Below are 21,246 nucleotides of genomic sequence, written 5' to 3' on the forward strand. Positions count from 1 at the left end.
TCACTGCTATTAACATTGCCACACCGACTTTCAATACTTCAAATGACAGGAAAACAGTCTGTTGCAAATTCTTTTAATCCTTGATAACTCATTGAATTATTATCTAACAATAGTATAACTTGGAGTAATATAGAAACCTTAGGGAAGATGGAGTAAGAAAGCAAACTAGATTAAAGGAATAAAAAGTGATTGAAATAGGGAACCAAAAGTACAGGTGACAGAAGAAAAATGAAATTGGATTTAATGTCCTTCTGTGTACAAGTTTAATTTTGATGATCAAGAAAATGACAAAATATGAAAAATGTCTTCAAATATTCTCTGAAAGGCTTATATCCAGAACATGTAAAAAAAATTCCTAAATGAGAGGATAAACATACCAGTTAAAAAGTGGATGGAGGACTTAGAGAAATTTCATCAACGATACACAAAGCCAAAAATACTTAAGATACAATATCAGTCATTAGGAAAAATACAAATCAAAGCCACAGTGAAATATCACTTCACACTACTAGTATGTGTACAATAAAAAGCAAGATAGCTTTTGCTGATGATGTGGCGAAACTGGAGCCCTTCTACATAGCTGATGGAAATGTAAAATGGTATATAGGTACTGTGAAAGCTGATATATCTGTTTCTTGAAAAGGTCAATATGACCTATAATTCCACTGCTCAGTATACAAAAGAATTAAGAATGGGACTACAACAGGTCCTCGTGCCAACATTCAGTACAGCAGTATTCACAATAGCCAAAAGGTGGAAATAACTCCTGTCCACCATCAGACAAACGAATAAACAAAATGTACTTACAATGGACTATTGAACTATGAGAAGGAATGGAGTTTTCTAGGTAGTGTAATAAACCTTAAAAACTTAGTAAGCTAGACTCAAATGGAAAAATATAATTCTACTTCTATGAAATGTAAGAGACCAGTTCATAGAGATAAATTAGATTAGCAGTTACCAAGGGCTGCGGTAGGAGGGAATGGAGAAGAATTGCTTAACGTGGTTTCTGCTTGGGTTGGGAAGTTTGGAAATCACGATTGTAGTTGTACAAGATTCTGAATGTAGTACCAGTGAACTATATGCTTAGTAGTGAAATGACACACTGGTTGTTTTGCCACAACTTTTTTTTTTTTTTTTTTAAAGTAATGCCTTCATTTGTGACTTCTTAAAAAGAAAAGCAACTTCTAAAATGGTCAGCTTCCTTAAACAGGAGAAAAGTGAAGGAATCATTTGGACTGAAGTAAATAGACTTGAGGAAATTCAAGACAAGTTAAACTGAAAGGACTAAACTAAAATACAACCAATTGTAAGGTTAGAATAAAGCAAATGCTATTATTAAATGTCAAGTGAGTGTTTTTTGAGTATACTACTTCTGGTCAAAACTAGAAACAGAATTGGGAGAATGGCTAACAGGTTATGCTTTACCAACATGAAGGAATAGATTACAGTCATTAGAATCATAATAATAGAGCCTGTAATGGAAAAAAAAAAACCAATGTATTATGAGTCATAAAAGTATCATGATATAGAACCGTGTGTAGGCTCTTTGCTAAAAATGCATTCTATTGGGAGACAAATGAAAATGGTTCTAGGATTAAAATTGCTAATGATTTCAACTGTTCTTTAAAGGAAAGATCTTGTCTGGCTCAATACCTTGGGTCTCTATTGATAGTGACCTATTAATTACCTATTGGAGTTTTGAGCTACATTTTATCATGGAGCTCCATCAGTTCTCAGTTTTAATCTGATGGATTTTATCTAAATTGGTCTAACATGAAGTATAGCTAAGTCAGTAGTTTGGAGATTTTAAATTCCAATTAAGTTTTGCCTGGGCTCCCCCTAAATATTCTCAGTACCAAGACTTAAGGGTTCAGTCTACAGACTACAGGACTGTAGAGTTGACCATGAGCTCAGGAATTCAGTAATCCAAAGTTCTCACCATACAAGTGCGGAAATGGACACAGCCCATGTACCCATAAAAGCTGATGGTCCAGGCTGCCTGGGTCTCAATGCACTGCTCCTCTTGCCAGTGCAGCTTATTACCTGATACTAACTCTGAATGGCAATGTATCATGGACAGAGGGACTTGGTGCTGCAAAACCACTTTAAAATGTTTAGTTTATTGCTACTAAATTAACCAAATCCATCATCTCTTCTCTCCCTTTGAGCTTTTAGTATCCTTTACATTGCGAGAATTATTTCAACCTTGAGGAATTGGACTTCCAAAGCTTCTAGAATGTAGTAATGTGGAAAAAGCTTCCTAAAGAACTATGAAAATGATTCGATTCAGATTTCTTACTTTATCCTTGTGAAAGATCCGTTAAAAGTCTATAAACAGGTCCATTTTTGACCTAAAAAACAAAGGGAAATCAATCACAAGACCCTACCTTCTTTTATGATTTCTGTCTATTCAATTCTACTTGCAACTGGGGCTGGGTTAAAACAAAAACAAAAACAAACAAAAAAAACCCCAAACCTTTTGACTCATTGGTTCTCACCTGGTCTATTTCTATTTCTAGCCTGTTTCAGGCTGCTGAGCCTCTGAGTTGCTAAATAAGCAATTGTTTTTCCTGCCTTCAACCACCAGGGGGGGGGGGGGGGGGGTAAGCAAACCATTCTGAAGATAGGCTATTTAGTGCTACTTTTTCCATAGGGTCTATGAATTACTTTATTCACCCAAGAACCATCCCTACTTCACAATAATTATGGAGAATTCATAAAGTTTCCAGGTAGGCAAACAGATAGGAGTTGCAGATAACACTGTACTTTGGTTAGACCAGTGAGAGCTTTCAGTGCTTTTCTCCGCATTTTGACACCCAACTTCTGAGTATGATTTTGAAGGTCGAATGGAGACCTAGAAATAAAATTCTTTGCTGCTAAAACAAAAGTATCTTTGTTCAGAGGCTTGCTAACAATTTTAGGTATTGAGACCCAAGAGTAGAAAATGGAATTTTAGAGCTGGAAAGGATTATCAAAATGTAATTTAATTCTAGACAAATGCCATGTGAGACTTCAGGCTTTCTAAACTATTTCAAAAGAGCTCCAGGGAAATTAGTTGGGTCATCTTAGTTGTATTTTTCCTCTTTAATTCTGGTAGAGTTATTGATGGGCAGCAGTTAACTTTCAAATATCATGATATTCCTTTATGTGAGAAGGTACCTTATTACCTTGACCAATTTGAAATGAAAACTGAAGAAATCCGGATTGACTTATTACTGGTCAGTTTTGCAAACATTGATGGAATGCCTACTGTACTAGGGGCAAAGAGGTGTTACTTACACAGGCAAGTAAGACATGGCTCGTCCCTACCCTTAAGAAGTTAAAAGTCTGGTATATTCTGCATGTAGAACATACTACGTGCTGGTTGAACAGCTGTGTTGAACAACTGTGTACTTCTAGTGGAAATCCTTACATTCTTCCTTTAAAAATATGTGTACATGCAATGTACAAATCTGAAGTCTTGAACTTCAGGAGAATATACATAAAAAAATTCAAATTCTAAACTGATAATTCAGGCAGTGCTTCTTTAGGTATATCAATTCCTGGGTTTTTCCATTTCTAATGAACCAGATTATCTGGGAATGGGCTCTAAGCATATGCATTTTACAGTAACTTTAGTGTGCTTCCATTGTTTCCTTACAGAAAAGTCCTCCTTCACAGACACAAAGGAAGTTCTCATCCAAGGGTGAAATAAATGGTCTTCAGTTACGGGTTATCATTTTGGTCTGTTTGATGTTGTTTCAGAAACTGGTCTAGGATTGGTCACTAGGGATGTTTAGAGAAATACTTCACTTTTACAGTTCAGTCTTACTGTTCAAGTTTTTTAGTTTTCTTTAACACTCTTGACGTCTGGTTAAATGATAAAATACCTCAAAATAGGCAGATGAACAAGTGGCAGCTAAGACCTTTCATTGAGGAAAGGGCTGGGCAGGGACGGTTCTGAAGACCATAACCAGAATCTGAAAGTTTTCTATTCCCCTGAGGAACATTCTCTATTAACACTGTTCTATAATAGCTTTCAATTTTACAAGAAATATAAACAGTCAAAAAAGAAACCTCATTAATGAAAATATTTCTTGCTCGACTTAATAAGTCTCTCTCCTGCTGAGTTTAAAGCACCAAGTTACTGAAAAGACTAAAGTGTGACTTTTAGTTTTTGCCTGAAGTTAGAGAAGTTCTCCTAGAATGTCTCTCATTCTTAGCATGTGTGAATCAGCCTTACCAAACCTGTTACTATGGAAACTGACATTAAATCTCAACTGAAAAAGCTACCCTAGAGATGTGTATGCAAACCTTTATTTGCTATACTTGGCCAAGTGAGGTCCTGTACATAAAACGGCTGGCCTAGGTAGAGCTATTAAAGATGACTTACTGCAGGGGAAAAGCTACTTCTCTCCTTCCTTTTATTTCTGTATCACTTCTTTCTAGGTCTCCTCCATCCTTTTCTCATTCATTTAGATAGCATAATTTATTTCCTATGTATGGCTAAATACACTCCTGCTTGGTCTCTTATGTGTCTGCTTCCTTGGTAAATGACTTTAGGAGACAAATCAAAAGAAGTAACGTCTTCAAGTATATGTAGGGAGCATGTGTGTTCAACCAGAATGATAGGGCTGGGTTGGTGAATTAGCATCTAAGAATGGTGATGCTGGAATAGAGTGGTTGGAGCCATAATAGAATGCCGGCAGGATAGCACAGGAAGGTGCTGGGCAAAAGAAGAGGAACCTCTCTTTTCCCTTGGATTAGAGGAACCACAGATACATGGTTTCTGGTCCATTTACTATGGATTCAGTATCCAGTGCCTAAAACAAAGACACAAAACCAGCAGACCAAACAAGACAACAAATGAGGATCAACTTTGTTTCAGACAGGCTTGAGTATCTTTCATTGGATAAAATGAAATTTTAATGAGCAAAAACCTTTAAAAAACAAACCAAAAACCCCAGATGGGTTAATTGCTGTATCAGAAGTAGAAAGCATCCCTGAATAAACAGACTGTGGGTTTCTACATCCTGGCTGGTTTCCGAAGTTGCTATATCAAATATGTAAACTAGGTGGTTTCCTTAAATGTGGTGGGAATTGCTCATGTCTTAACCATTTGAGTGTAGCCTGTAAGTATGGTTCCTCTTATAAACCTTTAGTGGTTCATTTGGGAGTTAATAAAGGAACAGAGAAAAAAAATAGTATTGAAAGCAATCAATCCATAGAATTAAATATATAAAAGGATAGTAGGTAAGGAATGAGAAATATTTTTGAGTCAAGCCCATGTCTGGGCACATATGTATAGGATCTTGGAAATTCCTTTCACAGACAAAACAGAATAAAGTCCATTAATTACAATCAACTAGAACAATCCATGAAAATAATGCTCTTACAAGTAATTCACAAATGGAGGACAGCAGATGGTTTAGTAAAAACAACTTGAAGAAAGGGCCAAAACAAGAGAAACTGCAGCAAAGGTTTGAAGTGCAAACAGAGTCAAAGGTTATCCAAGTGGAAGGGGACTGAGATGTTCTCAAAGGGCTGAAAACTGAGGGAGCTTTGCTTGGTATGATTCACTTGTTCTCCTCCAGCTTATGCTCTGCACTGAGTGGTAACGGTGAGGGTCAAGGTTAGCCCAGACTGTGGGTGCTGGTCTGGAAAGGCAGGAGGGATGAAGGGTGAGTTTGCATTCTCTGTAGTCTGAGCTGTTGGATCCTCACATTGGGAAAGTACCCATGTATTACTTGAGGATGTTATTAGAGTCTCTTAGACATGGCTGGGAAAAGAAAGGCTTTGGTGATTTTGAGCAGTAAGAAGGGCAGCCAAAGCTGGATGGTGTTTGAGGTGTGAAAAATGTGACAAAATGCAGAAAGCAAAGGTAGAGTCATTAGGGGGAGTTAATGTAAATCAGAGTTGAATGGGGAGGAATTGAAGACCCGTTGGGGAAGGACAGGAAGTAGAGATAAAGCACAGAAGAACATGGATAGTCCTGGAATATGTGTCTGGAAACTGGGAATTGAAACCCAAATTGGAAAGAAAAAGTAGGGATAAGGGGAATTAGCTTTAATAGCCTTCTCACAGAGGAGAATGGGATGAGGCCTTCTGGTTGGAGAATGAAGGACTGAGGTTGAGAAAACCTAAATGGGGAAAAACTTGAAAGATCCACTAGGGATTGCCCAAAGGACCGACCACAACGGGCATCTAGGCAAAGTTGGAAACCAGAGATATGTGGCAGCATGTGATTCAGTATGAGACTTTCTCTAGCAGCTGTGGGTTACATGGGTGCAGTGACCATAAGGGATGGTGGTCTAAGTGACCCAGGGTTGGGGTTTGGTTAGGCCAAAGAAGGAACAGGTACTAGGATATGAAGGGTGCTGGTGATAACCTTTCGGATGATCTACCCTAGCCTCGGACTTGAGGGTTCCTACCTTCCAGCCCAGAAGTGATGGGTGGATGTGGAGAAAGTGGAAGGCTCCCTAACCTGGAAGTACCCAACACAGCCTGGGCGGTATATGGATGCTAGTCTTCTGCTCTCAATGTCCAGAAGTAATAAAAGTCTCAGCCCTGTCCCTTCTTTCCTTCCTCATTTTCCTTGAGAGAATGATCAAAAGAGCAGAACAGTCCATGAGGCAAGCCAAAGTAGCAGACTGACAAGGCATAAAGTGCTTCTTTACCACCAAATCACTTCTTAATTTTTCTCACCAGTTTCCAATTGCCCTGGAGAGTTTATGCTAAGTGCTGTTTTATTGAGCATATTGTCCCATAGCTATGGCTGAGTCTGTGATGCAGAAAGAAGTCAGCTGTCATTCTGGCAGGTTTTGAGCGACATGGGCCATTAAATGGCCTCATACCCATGGGCAAGAGTGCTGAAGGACAGCCAAGGATGTGTCCTCCAAGAGCATAGCCTTCCTGTGAGATTTCTAAGTTAGGAAGTGCTGCTCAGCAGGGCAGAGGTCCCTAAATTCTGCACCTGTGGGCTGAAGGGGAAAGGACCATGGCCCTTTAAGAAATGAGAAGATGGGCTGAGGGGGTAGTGGCTCAGTAGAGCCTTTGTTTCAGGGCTGTGACAGTATGGCTGGTCCCTTAGCTATCTGGTGCCATGATACTCCTGGGAAGGACTGCAGTCTCCATGTGGCTGTGAGCATCCCTGCTCCCAGACACTGGCCCACTCACCCGCGGACTGAGGTGGTACCCAGAGCTTCCTCCTAGCCGTCTGGATAGGACAGTGCCATATGGGGGAAGCAAAACAAAAAACCACTTTCTTTCACCCAGGAGAGAAAATGAGCCAAGAAACCAAGGGAAAGGGAAAGTTAAGTGAATTTCTCAAGTTTGCCTTTGTGTCCTGGTAGGAGCTAGCCTACACTGTGATCTTCCAATTGTGGAAGAGTGCATAGGTAACACATTCACCTCCTGTCCTGGTTGTTTGGTGAGTCTCTGGATTCCACTTCTAGGCTGTCTGACTCCTAGCAATAAGCAAATTGGGCATAAACCTGTCAGGTCCCAGAAGAGAGAATCCCAGGTGTCCTAAGATACTTTGTCTCAGCCAGTAGAGTTGGGAATCCCATCACCTCCAAGCATGAAGGCCAACAGAAGAGCTGATTCACTTTGTATTTTTAATTAAGCATAGTTCACTATTATTCTTTTTGGACCTCGATTGTATGTGATTTTTAAATCACATACAAAAGACCTAGAAAGTTGATTTATAAAACTACATGGGATTTCAATAAAACCACCCCCCCTCACCCTCCAGAACTAGATAGAAGCTGGTTTTTAAAACTCAAAGCATGTGAAAATAGTCATGAAAAGTCTAAGGATGAGGGAGTTGATCTAAGGTAATAAATGCCTTTATACATTCTCAACTGAAAGTATACTCTGGGTAAAAGTAAATGAATCAACAGAACAAGTCCAGAATTAAATCCAAATATATATGGAACTTGGGTTATGATAAAGTAGAGTATCAAATTGTGGTCAAATAAAGAGTACATGAATCTGTGTAGAAAAACTAAAATCACAGGTTAAATTCTAAATGGTTCAAAGACTTAATATAAAACTATAAAAGTAATGGAAGATTTTTAAACTTTGTAATGGGAAAGGCAATCTTGGTAATGATTGAAAATTCAGAAGACCCAAAGAAAAGAACATACATAAAAAATCATATAAAAATAAAAATTCATTTGGAAAAACCCACCATTTTCAAATGACCAGTGACACATTGGGAATACCTAGATAAATTATGAAAGCAGACAAAAAGCTAATCCTGCTAAGAAATGACAGATGCTGGTGAGGATGCAGAAAAAGGGGAACCCTCCTACACTGTTGGTGGCAATGAAAGCTGGTGCTACCACTCTGGAAAACAGCATGGAGGTTCCTCAAAAAGTTGAAAATAGAGCTACCCTATGACCCAGCAATTGCACTACTGAGCATTTTACCTAAAGATATAAACGTAGTGATCCAAAGGGGCACATGCACCCAAATGTTTATAGCAGCAGTGTCCACAATAGCCAAACTGTGGAAAGAATCTAGATGTCCATCAACAGATGAATGGATAAAGAAGAGGGGGTATATATATGCAATGAAATCTTGCCATTTGTGACTACGTGAATGGAACTAGAAGGTATTCTGCTTAGCAAAATAAGTCAGTCAGAGAAAGACAACTGTCATATCTCCCTGATACGAGGAAGTGGAGATGCAACGTGGGGTGTTTGGGGGGGTAGGAAAAGAATAAATGAAACAAGATGTGATCAGGAGGGAGACAAACCATAGGAGACTTAATCTCACAAAACAAACTGAGGGTTGCCGGGGGGAGGGGAGTAGGGAGAGGGTGGTGGGGTTATGGACATTGGGGAGGGTATGTGCTATGGTGGGTGCTGTGAAGTGTGTAAACCTGGCAATTCACAGACCTGTACCTCTGGGGCTAATAATACATTATATGTTTATAAAAAGTAAAAAAAAATTATAAAAAACTTGAAAAAAAACCTAATCCTGCTAATTTGTTAGAAACCAAGAACCTTACAGAGAAGTTTACATGTTGTAACGCTTATGACACAAACCGTATATTTATTCCATCACTAAACCTCTTGATATAGGTACTGTTACTAAAATTTATTCATTGGGAACAGAAGGTACAGAGAGGTTAGTAACTTGCCATACGTCACACAGCTTAGACATGACAGAGCCAGATAGTCTGACTCCAGACTTGTGGCTTATAACCAGGATCTATGGTCAACCAACTAAACACAATGGAAACTTGTTCATAGACCAAAGATGCTCAAAGTCCTCTTTAAAAAATGAAAGCTACACTGAGATTACTTTCACTGTCCCTCAAAAATTTCTTTATAAATCTGCCTAAGACAGGAAATTATTGACTGCCTAAAGGCCAGTGTTGTACCTGGTGACCTAAGCATTCAATTGAGTATTTATGCCAAGGTGTCAGTTTGTGAAGACACAGGTTCTGAATAAATGTGACACAGCTTATCTTTATCCTATTACAAAAGTAGTCTTAATGTAGAGAATAGTAGTCATGGATATCCTTGAGGGGGGAGTGAAAAAATTCTATTTGGATTTGGGATACTTCAAAATGACTCCATGGGGTGCAAGTATGTTTCTGAAGTAGAAGAAAAAATTCTAAATGGGGTCTTTGCTTGTCCTATGTGATGTGAAAGATAGTCCTTTTCACTTTTTTCTATCTAACCTGTACCTTTACCTGCTACAGATAGAGAATTAAGTATTTTCTTTTCCTACGTGATGTTAGCAAATCTATCGTTGTGAGGAAAGCGTTTGCTCACTTTTTTTATATCATGGTGAAGTCAGTTACCTCTGATCATAAAAATTGGGTTTATGAAGGGCTGATGAAATCCGGAAAATCCTAGGATCGTTCTTAATCTAATGCGTCAATCTTCTCTGTCATCAGTTCTTTCCTCAGAGTTCACAAATAGAAAGTGCAATTGATTTGTAATTACGTTCGTTTTCCTCCAAATTGGATGAAAGCCTTGGCAACAGTAAAATGACCAAGCTGGTAGCAGGGAGCAGGGGGACATGGCAGCAAATCTCAGAAATACCAAGTGCAGGAAAACTTGAGTCATCTGGGTTGTGGTTCCCAAGGTTGCCATTTGTTAGATCCGAGCAAACTTAGAAGGTCATCCACCTTCTCCATGAAGCCTTCTCTCCCACGCCACAGATGTTATGATGATCAAGAATGAAACATTTATAATATCTGTGACAAAACTATACAGAAAGCTACAGGGGAAAACAACAATCTGTTGTTTTTTTCCTAATTTCCCGTACTTGACAAATTTGAAGTCCTCAGATTCTTCCTGCTAATAGATTCACCTAAATTATTCCTATTTTACCAGAATGGGCTCAGACCATCCATACCACCCTGAAATCTTGCTTTTTGCACTTAGTCATGGACATTTTTCCAGTTGACTATACAATAACCCCACCTCAATATTCTTAAGAGCTAGAAAATGTTCTGTAATTAGGATAAAAACAATACAGTGAACCACAATCCAGTCTTCTTTTCTGCTATTTTCCAAGACTTCTGAATTCAAGGTCTTTAGATCTACTTCTATTTTTCTGTAGGACAGATGGCCTGAAGTAGGATTGGCAGGTCAGATTTTAATAGCTTTGGCTACACTGTCCAAGAACAATTCATATTCACACAAATAAGGTATGAGCCTACATAGGGCATCACTCAGCGTGATTCTACTTATTTTAATTGTGCCAATCAGATGAACAATGGTAATACATTGTTTTAAATTACATTTCCATGACCGTTTAAGAAATTAAGCATTTTCCTGTCCATTAGTTATCCTCTTTTCAGCATTTATTGTCCATTTCATGTTTCTGTTCATGTTTATATATTTTTTCCCTATTGGGTTGTCTTTTTGTTTGACCTGTAGGTACTCTTTGTATGTTAGGAATATCAACCCTCAGTCTGTTCATATGCACTGATACTTTCTTTTGACTTGGCTTTTATTGATTTTTACCTATAGAACTTTTTCTCCTGTAGTAAGCAATGTCTATATCTTTGTAGTTTGTGTATTTCTTTGGCTTGCTTAAAAAGCTATTGCTCTACTATTTTGAAATTATGGAGAAGTCTAAATTGGGACTCAGGGTGAGTGAGGAAAGAATACAACCTAGCTGGATTACTTACGATCTTCTAATAGATACATCAGTGCAATTTTTGGGATGGGACTTCAAAAATAAAAAGAATGAAAAATTCAAATAATTCAAACTCATTGGGATGGGGTGAAGTAAAGAATGACTTTGTACAAGTCAGTAAATGCATGAAATAAGGTAAATGAACTGTTATAAAGGAAATATATGAAATAGAAGATGGGAAGAATAAAATTGATTTTTGCCAGTTGTGATAGTAATACAGACAGGATGAATTTCTTTATCAAAAGACAGAGATAGGAAGATTGTGTTTTAAAAATGTGAAAATATCAAAGGAACAAAGACATGACAGAAATGAAGAGAGGAGAAAAGATGAAATGGAGAATTTCAGGTGAGGAAGAGGCATGGCAATGCTAGTTTCATATAAGGCAGAACTCAAGGCCCAAAACGATGTCTCAGGGGTTAGGGAGATAAAAAATTGGGCTCGGGCTACCCAAGGTAGCCAGGATTTCAAGAATTAAGCTTCTGGAGTGAAGTGAAGAGAAGGAAGGTATTTATGTGAGCCCTTTTCCCAGTTAGTCATTTACCAGTCCATTTGAGGGATGGACTGAGAGGCTGAGTAGCTGAATAATCTGTGCTGAGGGGATAGGATTAGGGGATAGGATTTCAGAGTTCTTCGAAATGGAGAACACCTCAGGCTTTCATTTGAAAAAAGGAAGGCATATACCTTAGGTGTAAGGATAAACTAAAAGACAGTGCTTATGAAAAGCGAGCCTAAAATAAGCTCAGTCCCTAGTTGGATTAAAGGGATTTATGGCAACTGCCTGATAAAACTAAAGAATGCCTCTCTGAACAAGAATACTAACATTTTATTTCCTTTTTTTTTTTCCCCTTAACACAATTAAAAAAAAAATTACAAGGTATACTAATAGCCAAAGGGGAAAAGACCCCAGAAAACAGAATATCCCAGGTAATCAGCTCTCTGGACATCTGTGATTAACATTTGAGAAAACCGATGAAACCATGGAGAATTATTTCAGAACTAAATACAATAAAATGGGAATTTTAAAACTAGAAATACAGTGATCTATTAAGGCTATAATACATTTGTTGAGCAACAAATTTGAAATAGCTGGTGAGAGGTTTAATAATCCAGAGAAGGGAGTAAAACTACATGGACTAAAGACTTAAAGATGTAAAAATGTAGAAAAGTTATTTGAGTTGTAAGCATGGGTAAAATTTCTATTATCTGGGAAACGAGTCTAAGAAATGTGTCGGGGAGAAAAGTTGTAGCAGAAGCAATTCTTGAAAAGATAATGGCCAAAAATGTTGCTAAATTAACAAAAGTACTAGGCAAAAAATTAAAGAATGAATATAAACACCATGCAGGACAAACCCAACAGTAAAAGACGTATCTGGGCACATCATAGTTAAATTTATAAAATACAAAGAAAGAATCCTACTAAAGTAGCAAGGGGTGGCAAGGGCTGGTGGTTTCTAAGGGACACTAAGTCTGACAGCTGAGTTCTCACTATCAAATAAAATTATGTAAGCTAGAACTTTGGAATGCCCCTTCTAAATTACTGGAAAACCAGAAACCTTGAGTTGTATATTGAGCAAAAAATATGCTTAAAAGGAAGGCTAAATAAAGATGTTTAGAATAACGAGCTGAAAGAAAACTACATGGTCATTCTAAAATTCAGAAGTAGGGACTATGAATCATGGAAAAGACAGGCAGAATCATGGAAATGACAGAAGCAATGAATGGCAACAGAAATGGTCAATATGTGGGAAATAGTAGAACACTTATGTCCTATGGTTTTTAATAGGATACTTAAAATTAGACAATAGGAAAAGAGAACATGAGAGATAGGGACAAATGGACTTAAAATATTCCAGAGGTTTTCCATTATCTAAGAAATGGTAATTTGTTAGGCTCTATTAGGTTAAAATAAATAAATAAATCATAAGGATTTAAAAGAATGGATAACAAGCTTATAATGGGGAACAATGAATTCTTGATCAGGCCATAAGAAGGCAAGGATAGAAACTAGAATATAGAATAAATGGGACAAAAGAAAAAAGTAACGGTCATTTTAAACCCAAATACTATGTATCTCGGCTGCATTAGTTATAAATGGGTTAAATATTCCAATGAAAAGATAGACTGGATTAAAGAAAATTTTATGTGCTGCTTGTAGGCAATGTACTTTAAATATTAAATCAGGAAGTAGTGACAGTAATAAGATGGAATAGGATATATTCAGAAAATAACCAAAAGGGAACTGGCAGAGCTATATTCATATCAGATGAAGTAGATGTTAAAGCAAGAAGAATTGCATTTAATAATCAAGAATCCATATAAAAGGATAATCTCAACTTTCTATGTAGCTAGTAACCCAAGACCAGGTAGAAAATGTAAATAACTACTGAAGAGAGTTTAGAGTTGTAATTAAAGAGAACATTTAGAAAGGTTCCAACATGACAGAGCTTTAGAACCAAGTTCTATAAAACCTTTTAAAGAACATTCCCATTTAAATATTTGAAGACCACAGAGAAAAAAACAGTAATATCCCAAATTTATTTAATATAGCTAAAAAGAGAAAAAAAAAAACACCTTGTAAGAATAATAAACCAACCAACAAAGTCCTCCAAAGGCAATTTCATTTATAAATGCATTTCAGGAATGCAAGGGCAGTTCAGATCTATCAAGAAAACAAAATATCCATTTTTCAGCTTCAGTGTACTGATATATCAATAGATGCTAAAAAGACCGGTAGAAGAAATGCTAAAAAATAGATGCGAAAAAGACTGGTAGAAGAAATCTATTAGACTATATACACAAAATTCTATCTGGACTAAGTATCTAAATGTAAAACAAGTGGAAACAGTAGCAGAAAATTCAGATATTTGTGCTGAGCACCTTCAGGCTCTTGGTTAGAATTTTTTTTTTTTAACCCTTTCCCAACTGCCATCTCCTCAGCCTTCTATCTCAGATTTATGATACAGAGCTTTTTTATTTCCTTATTTGCCTTCCTCCATCACCTTATTGGAAGTCTCCAAATACTTATCTTAACTCATCTTCATGTATTTAGTGCTCCATACATTGTAGCTGTGTTGTAAGTATGGCCACATTGGTGATGACCCCTCCTCGCACCCCCACACCCATCCAGCCTGCCTGTCTCCTGGAGCGAGAACGGAATAGGAGCAATGTCATCTTGTGCAACTTCTCTGCAGTTTGTTTTCTGTAAGCCACTTTAAATACCGCAGGCTGGTTGTCTTTGCTCAGAAACAGCTCCTTGGGACAAGTGCTACTGAACTGTATGTGTATGCCAGAAGGTAGAAGATGGGTGACGCTCCCAAGCCTCTGTCTCACCGGTGTGACTGTGTACGAGGGGAACACTAGAATAAACCTGGTGATAACATGGTTTGCTTTGTTTGCATTATCGGCCACCTTTGCTAAGCGCATGTGTTTCAGTGGTCCTTTACCCTGGTTGCTCCTTAGTCATCCCACCATGGACCAATTAAATCCCAGTGCTCCACATGTGTTCTTATGTGTAGCTGGGATTGAGAACCACTGGTCTTTCATTCTGTTGTTCCAGATAGAAGGAGTCTAAGATTGCATGGGCCCAGAAACCACAGGCTACTCCCCGCCCCCCGCCAAAAAAAAAAACGGTTTTCTAAAGAAGGTGGTCATGCAGTAGGAAGAGCATGGCTTGGCACCAGAAGTTTAGAGTCCTAGACCTGTCACTGGCTGAAGAGCTGACACAGCAAGCCACAAAGCCTCTTTAGGCACTGGTACCCTAACTGATCAAATAAGCATAATGAGCTCTTCTGTCCACCTCAACCTGTACTAGGAATTTTAAAATGGAAACTAGATAAGACCCTTCAAAATCTGAAAATCCTGCAAATGTAATTTGTTAGCATTTCCATCAGGAAACAGGCACCGTCCTGTGTCCTAGCTGTGGGGTCTGGTGCGGGTCATTTCACTTGTTGAAGCCCCATTTGCTCATCCCTAAAATGGAGTTACCTGTTCTGCAGAGGACCCCTTTAGCAGCAAGGCAAGCTGGAGGAACGGAAAAACACAAAATATCCTATTGCGTTTGCTGTTAACTTGGATTTTTATCACAAAGACTCTGAAATGTTTGGTGTCAAGCCTGCCATCAAATCCCATAGCCTCCCTCCTGTTAGCAGATGCAAACACCGCTGTGGCCACAAGCAGGTGCAGTGTCCGTGCCTGAAAAGCTTTGTCGCCTTAAATCCCAGGGAATTTTTGGTTCCAAACCAAGCCTGTTGAGGTGACAGGTGCCACTGACTTAGCTACCTGTGAGCTGACCCTTTGGCTCCCATTATCTGGGCTTTCCTGCCTGTTGAGTTGGTTGTGACAAGAGATCAATACTGGTGAGAGGGGAATGTGTAATCAAAGCAACTGAAGGGGGTTGAAATCTTCCGGTGTGTGGTGACCGGAAAAAGAGGAGGGGTTACAGAGGTACTGGGCAGGCAGAAGTGCCTTGCCCTTGAACTAGTCCTGCCACCTTTCTCTGTTCTCACCTTCTGCCTCAGAGTTACAGCCCCTGGTACCTTTCTCCAGCCTCCGGAAGCTGAGTATTCTTCAGCGTGGGGGCCTGCCATTTAAATGGACAGGGGCAGGGATGATAAATGTGGAGGTCTCCAGGGGAACTCAAGAGGTAGAGTAGTGAATTAGAAAGTGCGAGATGGGGAGCAAAAGCATTTGAAGGTGGCTATGGCACAGTTATTTCTAACTGGCTCTGCAGGTGTCTGTTCTTAACTGGGAAAACTTAGGTTGTCAGCCAGTGATGTTGATACTTTTTCTTCCTAAAGCAAATCTGAGAAATAACGACATTGTGGTCTAGAGAGGACAATAACAAAAACCCCATGGAGTCCGTGTATCAGCTTTTCGTACAATAAAACAGAACAAGTCTCTTTGGAAGGCATGGATGGTTATTTCAGATGAGCCCCTGAAATCCCGTACCCACTTACCCACTGATATGGTCCAAACAGCAATTATTTTCAGAAAGGCCTTGGTTCTGGAGTTGAACCGGCTGTGATGGATGGGGTTCTGGATGGCAACGTAGCGGTCTAGTGAGATCGCACAGAGATGCATGATAGAAGCCGTGGAGAAGAGCACGTCCAGGTAAATCCAGACAGCACAGAGCTTGCTAGGCAGAGGCCACCGGTAACCTGGGATGCAAAAGGTTAGCATCAATTAGGGATCTTGGGCCTCCCACTGTGCGGTGCGTGGAACCCAGCCTGCCAGAAGGGCTGCTATTCTGGGGGTGGGGTGGGGTGGGGTGGGAAAGGCACAGGTGGTGGCAAAGGGCAACACAAGATATTTTCAGTGTTTTAAAAGCCCAAGAACCATTGTACTGAACAATGTTCAGATCCTACAAGCTGATGAACTCAGGGTTTAGAAATTTCTTGGGGCTGGAGTTCTATGCCACTGTGTTGTGGTAACCTTGGGTTGTCTTCAGGGTTTCTCTTGCTCTGTGTCCCCTAACAGCATCTACCTTTTTTTCTTTGTTTTTAAGGAGTTAGAAGTCTCGATAGATTTGGAGCTCCTCTATTAAAGCACCTTGTTCACGTCTTTGACATACTGTGGGTTCCCTGAGGTTCGGCCCACCTCTTAGTCTCCATAACTATAATGGCTCAGTCTTGCCCAGCGATATCATCAATTGGTCTCTCAATAAATGCTATTGGTGTGAATGAATAAATGATGAAAAAGTCCAGATTGAGAATATTTTTTGGAAAAATGAAAAATAATTACATTATACTTTAGGGGTTCAACTCAAATTTGGGGTGTATGTGTGGGGGGATATGCAGAAAAGCATTGTGTTCTTGACCTGATGAGTGTTTCAGTGCAGCGGTTCTCAAACTCAGTGAGCCTCAGGGCCTCCCAGGTAGGGTCTTGAAATGGTACTGCTGGATCCCACCTGGAGGTGTCAATTTTGTGACTCTGCAGTTGGGGAGGAGAACGGCCATTTCTAACCAATTTCCAGGTGGTGTTCCTGGTCCCGGGATAACACTCGGGCAACAGCTGCATGCAGCAGCGGTTGTCAGCCCTGGCTGCATTTGAGAATCAGCCGAGAAGCTTTTTCTCTAGATTCTGGTTCTCAGGAGGCTAGGAGGAGGTGGGCCCCAAACAGAGTGTTCCAGAGCTGTCACGATGATCCCAATATGAAGAGCACTGAGGGAGGCCCATAATGCATATTCTAAGTGTCCTGTTCTTGTTTTACAGGGGATCCAGTGGTTATATAAACCCAAATTAGTTTTGATAACTGTGTAAGCGATGATATTACATCTGTGTACAAGGGAAAAGGCAATCCTAAGGATCACCTTTTCTTGTCAGTAGTCCAGACCCGCAAAGCTGAACGGATTCCACATGTGCAAGTGTACTCCACTAAAATGCCACCACCTATATTTGGGGAAGTAAAGGGTACACGATACAAGTCTAACTTAATGCCTTTCATTCTACTTGCCAAAAAACGGGAGCTAAAACAAGAGCCTCTTCCTTTGCAGTGCCTGGAGGGAAGCCACACTTTGTCTGGTGGGAACTGATGTTGGCCCTTGAGAGTTCTCTCTGCAAGGAGACAGCTGAGGTCGGGCCACAGTCTGGTTTCCAAAGCATGGATAGGGAGGGGGCATTTCCTCACCTTGAGGGGTGAGAGAGGACCAGTCCCAGTGAGTTGAAACTCTGGCTGGAATTGGCTGCACGCGGAGCAGCCGCCGCCAGGGGGCGCCGTTGCACCCCAAGTGGGAGGCGGCGGCCAGGTCTTAGCTTCTTAACCCAGCTGGTGGGTGCCTGCCTGCTCCCCATCTGCTACTGGGGTCACCTCCGCCCTCTGGCAGTGGTTTTAGTGCCCTAACGGGACCTCTGGGAGCCATGCACCACTCCCGGAGTTTGCCTTCGAGGCGGGGGTCGGGCCTTAGGGAGCCAGAACCTCTGCAGCATGTCTGGGAAATGACAGGCAAATTTGATGAAATCACCCTGGTGTGACATTTGAGTGGTCAAACGGAGGTTGTCCTAGCAAAGAGCAGTATGGACCCCGTGCAAACCGGCGCCTGCTCTCCATTGCCCATCTCCTCCCTCCTCCATACCCTTATGTGCTGGGATAATATATATATACTTTAGCCCTTAAGACTTGGACAGAAAATCTCCTCTTAAAAAGACCATAAGGTGACTGCTCCGTGCCTATGTCAGCAGTCTAAATACTCTTCAAAAAAGAAATCCAACTGTATTACTCATAATTTGAAAAGAACATCACATTCTGCTTCCAGCTGAAGCCGTACCAGTGTTTGCTGACTTGCTGAGAGGTTTGACTCTTTCAAACTGTTGAAGAAAGCAAGATTAATGTCTTCCCATTTGTTTTCTACCCTCTTCCAAACCAGACTGGAGGAGTTGATGTATATGTATTTTTAAAGAGTTGAGGGTCTAATTTAAAGGCATACTTCTGAATTAGCTTCTCTGGAGGTAGGGAACAATTGAAACAGGAGTTAAAATATGCAGCTTCTACCTTAGAATAAATAAATTAACATCAGACCCACTGTACCGCAAATGTTCTCCCTGCACACGTTCCAAGGTAATTGGGAAGGTTTGCCACTCCATTAGAAGTGCTGAAAACTGTGTGACAAAGCTAAAACTGTGTTCTGTCCTGAAGGCTGGGATACTTGGGAAAATCTAGAAGCGAAAATCCAGTGGATTTAGAATGACAGCTAAATTACTGCTTTATGACCGTATGGGGGGCATTTAAAGCGACTACCTAAAATGGACGTGTTTCAAAGCACAAACTGTCCAAGGATAATGGGTTGTCTGATCTCTTAATCTGTGAAAGCCAATTTAAGATTTAACCAGTGTAACATGGGAGACCCCTGTCTATAAATAAACCCTTGTGTTTAGTTTGTCCCTTGAGCCTCCACTCATCTGCTCCTAACATGCACACGCTGTCTGTTCCCCGTGTGGGTGCAGCTGGGAGGCTAAGGCCACTCACCATACAGGATGGTTAGCATGGACACGGGCATGACAAGGAAACCCAGCAGCATATCAGCTATGGCAAGTGACATCAGGAAATAGTTGGTGGCGTTCTGCAGCTTTTTCTCTAGGGACACTGCCATGATGACGAGTATGTTCCCAGCAATGGTTAGAATAATCACTACAGCTGTCAACAAAGCAGACCAGTTTTTTTCCTGGAGATGAAGTAAGGAGGAGCATGGTGGTGAGAGACAGCCCTCACAGGAAAGGTTGGTTCGATTTTCCGAGTTCACTGTCCAGTTAAATGCATCTGAAGTGTTAGCTTCTGCGGAGTTAAAGTCATTGATGTAGAGCCTTGGGTCCTCATTTGATTGCATTAAGGAGTTTGTTGTTGGGCTCAAGGAAGCATTTTCCTCAAAAAGAATATCCATTTCTAAGCTGGAATTTGTAGCAGATGAAGTAAAGAAAAGCTACCAAGTTAGAGCCTCAGCTCGCCATGCATCTTTATGTCCCCACGCTCTGTCACACTGAAGCCGGCGTACATGCTGGGCTCCTTGGGTCGCCTTTTTTCTCTCATGATTACAATGGGAGCTGAACTGCAGTGGCTTTTTGTATCTCCTTCCTTCACGGGGTTCGTGGAGTCTTGCTTGGTTTCATTTTTTTTCCCCCCTTCAAAGCAAGGTCAGAAAAGCAGGATGAACTTTTTAACCGAGGTTGCAGAGTTTGGAGCATTCGGAGAGAAAAATGTGATCCTGGCCAGGAAAGAAAAGTTTTGTAATTACCAGGAATCTCATTGAGCTCTGTCTCATTTTGTGGGTTTTGTTGATCCCACTAGTTTAGCCACAGCAGTATTAAAACAGCATGCAATCCAAAACAGTGGGGCGGTATGCATTCTACATTAAGAAAGGCAATTAAAAATACATCCTGTGTTAATCCCATAGTAATTGGATGTACTTGGGGCTATAGTTCTCTGTCTCTAGGCTGAATGGCCACAGCTGCCTTCAGGAATTTCCGTTTGCATTATGCTTAGTTAAAAAAGAAACGAAAAGAAAAGAAAACTCTTAAGCAAAGATTAGCAGACAACTTTTCACACCAGAAATTCTCATTGAAATGTTAACATTTTGGCCAAGCGTGATTTCAAGGCAGAAAGAAAATTAACACAGAAATAAAAGACAGTAGCGTGAGAACTTACATTTGTCTTCAGGGTCCACACGTTAGACATACTTTGCTGTTCTGGGACTTGCTGCATCTCCCACGGTAATTAAGCCAGTGTAGAGTCCCTTCTTCTTGAGCCTCAACCGGCATAACAGGAGAGTAATCTGATTTCTGTTCTGCTGACTTCAAAAACTGCAAGAGTGGAGCCAATTCCAGCACTGCGTGGTCTGCGTTCGCCGGCTCTGCCCGCACTCGGCTGGGTCACTCCCTCCCTGCGCGGCTCGCCTGAGCGAGGCACACGTTTAGCAATCATTCATGAGCCCCTCTCCAAGTCACACAGCACACAGAAGAAATCCCTCCGGAAAGTAGGGAGAGCTGCCTGTGCCAGGGGACGCGTGGTTTCCCCGGGAATGGACCGGCTCTCAGGCTGCCTCATTCACTTCACACCAGACCTCCCTCTATCTGTATGTCATAAACTGCAAGGTAGCAACAGCCCAGGAGGGCGGACCAAACAGGCTGGGTTTTTTTTTTTTTCTCCCCCTTGTTTCTCTCTCTCTCTCTCTTTCTCTTTTGGCCACATGTTAACATAGGGAAGTTCTCTTACGTCAGGAATTGCCTTTTATGCAGATGGCTAAGGCAGGTAAGCTGTGCTGTGAGGTTCTTAGGGTGGGGGAGCACGTTAATAAGGCTAGAAAATGGCATATCCCGGGAGCACTGTAAGCGTGCTGTTCTTCCCCCCCAGAGCCCACAGTGCTGTCTGAAGTGCAGTTGCTGACGTCAGCGACTTGGGCTCAGGGCAGCCAAGCTCCTCCTGGAGATACTCAAACTATCAGTAGTATTTTTATTTATCAGTAGCATGCACCATTCAACTAACTTATTTTCCCCAGAAATAAACTTACCTAGAAGTAATTCAAAACCTCACATACGGAAGAGGGGTTTTTCAGAGATCATTTTAAAGACCTCCTGCCTTCTTTGTTTAAAAACAAAACAAAACAAAACAA

The 21,246-nt window shown here is 40.6% G+C and overlaps 1 protein-coding gene across 1 annotated transcript in view; it reads right to left on the minus strand.

The window, feature by feature from the left end:
- Window positions 1-20,976, minus strand: part of HTR2A (5-hydroxytryptamine receptor 2A) — a 61,637-nt gene extending 40,661 nt beyond the window's left edge. The window contains exons 1-3 of the mRNA XM_004759184.3: window positions 20,283-20,976; window positions 19,110-19,842; window positions 16,105-16,305 (exon numbers count right to left, since the gene is read on the minus strand). Coding sequence (XP_004759241.1) covers window positions 16,105-16,305; window positions 19,110-19,521 — 613 coding nt within the window. The 5' untranslated portion in view covers window positions 19,522-19,842; window positions 20,283-20,976. The remainder of the gene's footprint in view (window positions 1-16,104; window positions 16,306-19,109; window positions 19,843-20,282) is intronic.
- Window positions 20,977-21,246: the final 270 nt, after the last annotated feature.

This window comes from Mustela putorius, unplaced genomic scaffold, assembly GCF_011764305.1.
Source record: "Mustela putorius furo isolate JIRA1106 unplaced genomic scaffold, ASM1176430v1.1 tig00000179_pilon_pilon_pilon, whole genome shotgun sequence".
NCBI classification, from domain to species: domain Eukaryota; kingdom Metazoa; phylum Chordata; class Mammalia; order Carnivora; family Mustelidae; genus Mustela; species Mustela putorius.